The 9,285-nt window shown below is 33.1% G+C and overlaps 1 protein-coding gene across 1 annotated transcript in view; it reads left to right on the top strand.

Moving 5' to 3' along the window:
* Window positions 1-718: 718 nt before the first annotated feature.
* LOC132121921 (ras-related protein Rab-26) overlaps window positions 719-9,285 on the top strand; it is a 92,826-nt gene continuing 84,259 nt past the window's right edge. Inside the window, exons 1-2 of the mRNA XM_059531660.1 lie at window positions 719-1,236; window positions 4,242-4,352. Coding sequence (XP_059387643.1) covers window positions 1,066-1,236; window positions 4,242-4,352 — 282 coding nt within the window. The 5' untranslated portion in view covers window positions 719-1,065. The remainder of the gene's footprint in view (window positions 1,237-4,241; window positions 4,353-9,285) is intronic.

The raw sequence follows: 9,285 nt of genomic DNA, 5'->3' as shown, positions 1-9,285 counted from the left end.
ATTTATTTAAGTCTAGTCATACATTTTAAGAGAGCTTTAAAATACTAATTTGACAAGATATGAAAAAGACAGAATAATAAATGCTCTTTATATAATATAATTAACATTTTTCTAAAGGAGTTTGCATCCTTTCTTAATAAAATATGCAAGAACATTTGCTATTTAAATACATAATATAATATAATACTCATCTTTTTGAAGCAGTTTGCATCCTTTCTTGATAAAATATGTAAGAACTATTGCCATTTAAATATATAATATAATGCAATGTAATATAAGATTATGAACAGTTAGGGTTTTTTACATCACCTTTTTTCTTCTTCATACAATTATGATTTTTTTATCTAAGTTTTTTTTTTCTTTTCTTGAAATTTTCCTAACTTTTTTATTCTGTATGGGGAAAAAAAATCGGAATTGCACGATAACTCATTTTTTTAAATTAACCTTTTATTTTACAGTTCTGTTTTTGTTATACATTTGAGTAATGAGAGACAGAGAGAGAGAGAGTCACAACTCCCTTTTCATTTATTTATTTATTTATTAGCCTTCCATACCAAAATGACAGCATTCAGGGTTTTTAGTTCAACTTCGAGTTAATTAATTGTCAAGTCATCTTAACCAAAACTAATCCTGATGTGCGTTAGAAATGAGACTGCGCCTCTGTATTCCAACAAGTGGAGAGTGAGGATGCGCTCGGTGTGCGCGTGGCCATCACTTTCACTGATTGCGCGTGCACTACTAGAGGAGTGAGGTGCATTTTCTCTTCACACTGATGGAGCAGTTTCACAGGCAGACACCAGAGACGCTTTCTCTTATAAGAAAAAACAACAAATTGTCGGACTAGTTGCGTAAAACGGAGCGGCAGCGCTAAGAACAGAAGCAGGTGCGCTGCTCGCACTCTTTATTTGACGGAACCCTGAAGTCATGCGCGCGCTTATCGATGAAAAGTTCATTCACGCGTACTAAGAAATAGTCAACGGGAGAAGTGGAGTGCACAGAGCGCGCGTTTCGCTGCTCATTAATTACTCGTCGTACATTCATTCGCACTGGGAATAAAAAAGCATAATGTCGAGGAAGAAAGGTGTCAAAGGGAAGGGGAGTTCAAATACACCGAGCTCATCTCCGAGCAGCGACAAAGAGAAGGGTAAGAAAGTCCCGACCCTGTCCAACGGAGTGGTGCATCCCAGCAGATCCTCTCTTAGCAACAGCGGAGAATTCTACGACATCGCCTTCAAGGTACACGAGCAGCCGCTTTGTTCAACGCGAGCCCTGTGCAGTATGGCAAGCCGCTTATACATTTATTACGGGTTTTTTATTACTAGCGTTTTTGTGTGTGTGTGTGTGTGTGTGTGTGTGTTTGTGTGTATAATTTCAGTGACAATATGAAAGATTCTAATTATTCCAAGTCCAAATAGTATCTAATCAATTAGTCATTGATTACATACTAGTACTTATTTATTCCCTTTATACTAGTCACTATCTAAATAGAATCTATAGTATGGAAAGTAACTGTTCCATTGTAATTGATAATGGCTTTATGTAATAATGTAAAAAAATAAATAAAAATGTACTACAGTATTAGTGACTAGAGGAGTGATGGGTAGTTTTCATACTTACCAGTGTGTAATTTCAGTGACTAAAAGTATATTTGAATTTCACTATCCATTGAGAAGATGCTTATTATTCGAATCCTAATTCCTTTCTATTCAGTTTGTCACCTGTTTGTCATTCATTAAATACGAGTAGTCTACTCATTCTCTTTATTTCTCTTTTATTCTCTTTATCCCTCTTTTTTCTCTTTAGTCACATTGTAACTATTTAACCAACTATTTAACCAATTCCGTTGTAACTGGTAATAGTATGTATATTTTAAAATAACTATTAGTAAGCTATTTAAATACTTGAATATCACTAAACATTAAAAATATGCTTATTATTCAAATTCTAACTAGCATTTATTTAGTTTCTTTCTAGTTCCCATTTATTACAAACTAGTACTTATTCCCTTTTCCAATTTAACTGGTAATAGGCCTAATATTGTTTTATGTCTACTAAGTAATTTTAGTGACTACTTTTATATTTGAATCTCACTAACCATTCAGTCTGACATTTCAGTTCTAACTAGTATCTACTTAATATGTTACTAGTTCAGATTCATTACATGTCAGTACTTCCTTTCTACTAATCAGTATCTCAGTAGTATTAACGATTCAATTATAATTGGTGATATATATTTTTTAAGTTTACTACAAAGTAATTGTAGTGATTACTAGTATTTGAATTTCACTAACCATTCAGAAGATGCTAATTATTCCAATTTCAAATAGTATCTAGTCAATTACATATTCATTAAATACTAGTTACTAGTTACAATTACATACTCATTACATATAAGTACTTACTCCCTTTCTGCTAGTCACTATTTCAAAAGCATCAAGCAATTATATTTCTTTGTTATTGGTAATAGTATATGTATATATATATATATATATATATATATATATATATATATATATATATGTGTGTGTGTGTGTGTGTGTGTATTTATTTATGTATGCAAGTAATTTCAATGACTCTTAGTAGATTTGAATTTGAAGAAACATTCAGTCTGATTTTCCCATTCTAATCAGTATTTATTCAATTTGTCACTATTTTAATGCATTATATTTTTGTACTTATTACTTGTAACTATTCCATTGTGATCAGCTATTTGTTTCAGACTACTAAGTATTACATTTTTTGAATAAGCACAAGTTACTTTTAGATTACTTAATAAAAAACTAGCATAATAACATTAAAATTAGATAATAATAAGTTTTAATAGATAGGCCTACTTTTATGTTTTTAAGGGAAAAATGTTAAAATGGCTTGCCATACATGTGAGTATGTGAGTGTAAATATTTGCCAGCTAAACATGGTAAATGCCTTATAAAATTTTGATTTCATAGCTCAAATGATTGTGTGCAGCTTCACTAGTTTGTGGGTTTTATTTATGCTACAGCAGTGTTTAAAAACAATGCAATACTATCAAGCCGTCCCATATGGGCAAGAATTATACGCTCTGTTTGACTGAAGTTAAGCGCGGACTCGAATTGAACAGCTGTGTCAATACAGATAAGCCAGAGCACAGCAACTGGGTTATCCAGCCTGACGCAGGTACGCTCACTTACTAGCATCTAACACTGACAAATACTTCTTCTGAGCTTTGCATGTTTAAGCTGAAATGTTTAGGCGACTCTGATGTGGAAGACAGTTTGCTCTGTTGATTATTCACACAACTTTTTCTTTATGAATCATATGGATTGCTTTTTCATTAAATAGCATCAAATGCAGTCAGGAATTGTCAGCAGTCATTCACCAGTGGACAGTGCAAAGGATCAGGAATAGCTGAGCTCTGCCGCGCTTTCCCAAACTAATCCTGCAGCTCCATACATTTAAACCAGTGTATCCTAACATGTTTTATACCCCACAAAACCATCAGTGAGACTCAAGTACCCCGAACCAGAAATGTGCTCCTTTTTGTTCATATTCCACTCTATTTCATTTAATTAATTACATTTGAAGGAAATCTCTTCAGCCACCAAATGTTCCAAAAACAATTCTTATTTAAACCAAAAACAAGCACTGATGTAAGTGAAGAATGATCAAGTAGCTGCTTCTGTTAATGAGACACCTGAGCTTGTTTGTGCATCACAAGTTTTAACAAGTCTGAGGGGAGTCGAAAAGCCTAAAATGTTTTCTGAATTTATTTAGCAATGAAGTTTGAGTCTAAATAGTTTTATATACAGCAAAATCCATTTACTTCAACTAAGTGTAATTTTAGTATCGTTGCTATTAGAGTTTTATTACAATTGTCCCATCCTGGTGTCTGCATTAGATTCAATTTAAAGAAGTGTTTTTTTCTACACGGAGTCTATGTTAAATGCAAGGAGAGAGTTTGGTAAAAAATAAAATGTCAAAATATAAATCACTGGTTTGGTGTATTAAGTATGTAGTTTTGTTCTAATCTCATCTCTCCTCAAACAAACCCACTCTGATATTCCTGCATTTAATCTTTACGGCCTTGTAAGAGTCTTTCTAAGCGCTGCAGGGAATGAGACCTAGTTTGATTGACACGCTGATGGAAAGATGAGAGGGTTGTTTGTCTCGTAACAAAATGAAGACGAGGAAGGAAGACGAGAGGAGAGATGCTGGGATAGATTGTGTGTTCTGCTCCATCTTTCACATGTCTTTCTCTCCAGGTAATGCTGGTTGGTGACTCTGGGGTGGGGAAAAGCTGTCTGCTGGTTCGCTTTAAAGACGGAGCGTTTCTTGCGGGGAGCTTCATCTCAACAGTCGGTATAGACTTCAGGGTGAGTAAAGAATATGGAATATACATGCTCTAATGCATTTACACTAATAAACACTCAAAAGTGTGGAAGTTGAAAGGATATATTGTTTTAATATTATATCATTGTTATATTTATTTTTACTGCATTTTTAATAGTGCTGTCAAACGATTAATCGCGATTAATCGCATTCAAAATAAACGTTTTTCACATTATATATGGTGTATATTTATTATGTCTATAAAAATACAAAAGTATTTACATGTATATATTTATTTTCATATAATTTATATTATATATAAAAATATTTACTATATTAACATAGCATATTTTCTTAAATATATGCATGCATGTGTGTGTATATTTATATATACATAATGAATACAAAGTACTAAGTACACACACATATATTATGTGAACAAAAACTTTTATTTCGGATGCGATTAATCGAATTGACAGCACTAGATTTTAGCCAAATAAGTTCAGGCTTGGTTAGCATGAGAGACGTTAACATTAAAACATTTAAAAAATTTTTTTTAAATGTCTAATTATACTGGTATTATTAAAATATTCCGGTAGTGTAAATGCATGCATTTTTTAATCAGCCTTAGAATTCATAGTTGTTTATTATTTTAATGAATTTGCATTGTAGCCAAACCATGCATGAATGCATATTAATGCATACATTTCTGTAAGCTTTAGAATTCATAGTCATTTATTATTCCAATGCAATGCTCTGTTGATTGATTAGCTTTATAACTTTTTTCAATGCAGTCCTCTGTTGTGTCAGGTCTAGTAAGACTCATTTAAGTAAAAATCAATTGGTTCATAAAAAGAAATGATGGCAGATAGTTCTGTCTTTATTTTATTTGGCCTTATGAGCACTAAAGGCTTGTGCTTAGCTACTATGAAGCATCAAAACCATAAGACATTACATCTGGCAATAAAATAGGCCATTTCTGTGTCTCTTGTCTTTTATATCAATAAGAAGAAACCATCATTACCTTTCGAAGCTCTTCGGGGCTTTTATTTTCAGAACAAATTTTAAAAGCACTACAGACAGACGACATGAACTGATGAATGATTTGGCATCCTGAGACCGCTGTGCATCATTTTAGCTCTTCCATTACTTCAGTACAGCCAAAGGCCATGAAAGCTTTTCACAAACCCAGTACTTTATCATTTATGTGAGCCAATCTAGAGGACAGGACACAGTGTCTGTGTGTTTGGACTGCTTTGCTCAATGTGAAAGGGTCTCTTTATTAGATGGAGAGGCTGGAGTTTACAGATCTATTCCTGTTTCATAAGCTTTTAAGTTTTTGTGCAGACATAAATAGCTATATGATAGATTGAGTTGTTGTTGTTTCAATCATATTCCCACTCTTTATTTTCAAATACTTTAATTATCATAATGCATGCAAAATCGGTGTACTATATGTTTCACAAAATTATTTTGTAAAACAAATCAATTCAATTTAAACCACACTGTATCTAGCAAGCAATTTCTCAGTGATGAGTAAATGTGGAAAAAGATCAGTTTTTAATGTTAACATGTTATTACCATGGTATTACTGCACCTAAAAAAAATAAATAAATAAATTGCCTGGTATTTCAAGTGACACATGAACCACATACATACTGTATATATATATATATATATATACCATTGCAGCATGAAAAACTGATTAAGTTTTTCATCTGAAAGTGAAAGTTTAAAATATTTAGTAATTATGTTGTTTTGATGTTGGTTTGTTAGAAACATGTTGGTTTCAGTTATAAATTCAAAGGAAATTCTCAGATTAAATGTTTATATAAATTTAATATGATGATATATTCAAATAACATATCATATAATTTTACATATAATAGTGCTGTGAAACGATTAATCGTGATTAATCACATACAAAATAAAAGTTTTTGTTTGCATAATCAGATGTTATGCAAACAAAACTTTTATTTTAGATTCAATTAATCGCGATTAATTGTTTGACAGCACTAACACACACACACACACACACACACACACACACACACACACACACACACACACACACACACACACACACACACACACACACATATATATATATTCTTATTTGAATATATCATAATATGAATTTAGAACTGAAACCAAAATGTTTTTAACAAACCAACATCAAAATAAATTTATTAATTTTAAACTTTCACTTTCAGATGTAAAAAGTAATCAGTTTATCATGCCGCAATGATTTGTCAGTATTATGCATATACATGTTTATCAACAAAATTCAATCCCAGAAGTGTGTGAGATATGGGGAAAAGACATAATATAGTTTACAAAGGTTTTTGAGACTAATATAACTTCATAGATCAAAATAACTTTTTAAACCTAACAGTACTTCATACATACCCGGGTCAAAATGACCCGAACATGTCCACAACTAAATATGTCAAATAAATGTGTACTTTGAGTGTCTTAAGGCATTTACAAAGTTTTCTTCCCTTAATAAAAACAATGTATTATTATTTTTTAAAAATATATTTTTCATTTTACATGCATCTCTTCTGGGTCAAAACGGACCCGAATGCATTATGAGAGTTAATGCCTTTACTTTGATTTCACTGCAGACAGGTTTCCCAAACGCTCCTGTCTACATCTCTAGTCCCAAAACTCCAGCTTGCCATTGTTTGAAGCAGTAATACGCTTGTCGGATTTGCAGAAGCAGCGTTTGTGAGGCTGTGCTCTGTAAACAGTGATACAGAGGAGAGGCTTTGTGCTGTAATTGAGCCGTTTCATCTGTAATCCCCGTTATCCTCTCACACTGACTGCCGGATGCAATGCTTTAGACCTACCATCCGTTTTATTGTCTTTGAATCGAGCTAAAAGTTACTGACAGAATTCCTACTTGTCCAGAAATTGTGCAAATTCACTTCTTGCATACTAAAGTTTATATAAAATATGCAGTCAGATTGTCTTTACTACAAAATAAACACCCAGGACATTTACTTGGAGTGGAGGAATGGGCTTAATTTGTGTTAACGATCAGCTAACTGTACATTCTTTTGCATTTTACATGACTTTGTCAAATAAATGGACATGAAGTATTAATAAAACATGCACTGCTGTAATGTGCAGTCTGACAGATCTCTCGACTGCATTGCATTGCACTGACAAAACATGCAGGATAGTAATATTACAACTGAACGTGTAATAAAAAGAAGCTGTTTATGTGTCATTTGTGCTCTTTCTGTCCTTGGAGTTAATTGTAAATGGATTTTAATGCATGTAATACATACACATCTTCCCAGTGTATAATAGACTCTCAGACAAATAAATAAGTGTAATTAAGTCAGTTCATATTTGTTATTGATCGACAATATCCTTGGCATGCTGTTGATTATCACCGAAAATAATTTTGGCTGTCAGTTTGTGAGAATAAAGGAAATAGAGGAACAGAACTGTAAATGTAAAAGAGAATGAAACTGTCACCCCAGCTGGCAAAATATGCTCTTATTAAGTATTGAAAACATTATTTCTGAATGTTCCCTTAGAGTTCGAAGCGTCCAGGTGTTTAATGTTTAATAAGCTTTTTTGGGGAGTTTTGTAAATGATAGGGAAAGCATTATTTTGTTCCTTGTGCAACATTGTCAGAATGTCACTTTTGAATTCTTGAAGTTTTTGTTGTTTAATGTTTTGAATGTTTTCAGTATGTTCAGTTTTTATTTTAATTTGAGGAATGTTGTTTTCAAGTGTTTATAGGGATTTTTTTTATTTTTTTTTATTGACGATCGTTTCTGTCCAGTCCGCTCATTTTATCACGTTTATCCATAGCTGTCAACGGTTTGTTTGTCTGGAATTAGCAGCAGATATGCGATCAAATTTCTAATTTGAGGCTTTATTACGTCGATTCTGGCACCCTACATCAGAAGGCCAATCAGAAGAGAGGCTCATGAATATTAATTAGAAATTCCAAAATCCACCTGTTCTTAGCAGACCTCCTGAGAAAGGAGCTGTAAAAATATAATGAGATGGTTTTTGGTAATCATACAACTCATATATATTCACAAGGTCATCAAAACCTATAATAAAACTCCAGAAAAGTGTACAATATGGGACCTTTAAGTATAACCATAAAAAAGCTGGATGAGCATCCAATTAAAATGTTTCAGAAAAACATTCCGTGATGTTTTTCTGCTAACATTTTGAGAATGTTATTAAACAGCAGATACATTTTGAATGAATGTTGCTAGAAAAATGTTTGTTCATAACCTTGAGAGAACCTCACCAGAACATTGCTTGAAAAATAACACCATATAAATTGGCAAATCTTTTATAAATGCTTCTCTACATCTCATAATGTGATGTAGCTACAGAGGTTGCATTTTGAGTCATCATAGACTTACTTTTGGCCCTATTCTAATCTAATAAACCAACTTAGTAGAAAAATAAATAGAAATAGAATTGCTGATTATAAATATAATGCATACTTAAATTCATACTGTGTGTGTGTTTCATGTATATTTATGTTTATTAGACTATTGTATCACCTGTATTGGCATCAGTTGTGATTAGAGTCTCCTGGGCGCTCGTTTGTGTGCTGTTCAGATTTGCTGTGTCCAGATTGGTCAGTAATGATGTTGACCGTTAGCATTTATACAGCTCAATCAGTTTTGGAGCAGAGCTACAATGTGCAGCTTTTCTTTTGAAATTCCTCGTCCGTCCTGCATGAGTGAAAGTCCTGCCCTTTAGTCGATTTAATCTGAACACAGGAGCCCGGTGTGTTCTCCAGCTCAATGTATTCATAAAGCTCACTTATAGCAGAGCTGTAGGTGTAGGACACTTTCTGAGCTACATCTGCTGAAATGCCAGAGCGCCTTATTTGCATCTGAATGGTGTTGGAAAAAATGGTTTCACACCACTCGATTGCATTTGCCAGCATTTGAGAGTCCTGAGTCACTCATCAGGACGCTCGCTGTG

This window comes from Carassius carassius, chromosome 40 (assembly GCF_963082965.1).
Source record: "Carassius carassius chromosome 40, fCarCar2.1, whole genome shotgun sequence".
NCBI classification, from domain to species: Eukaryota; Metazoa; Chordata; class Actinopteri; order Cypriniformes; family Cyprinidae; genus Carassius; species Carassius carassius.
The sequence above is the reverse complement of the archived record's forward strand: the minus strand, read 5'-3'. Positions and strand labels throughout refer to the sequence as shown.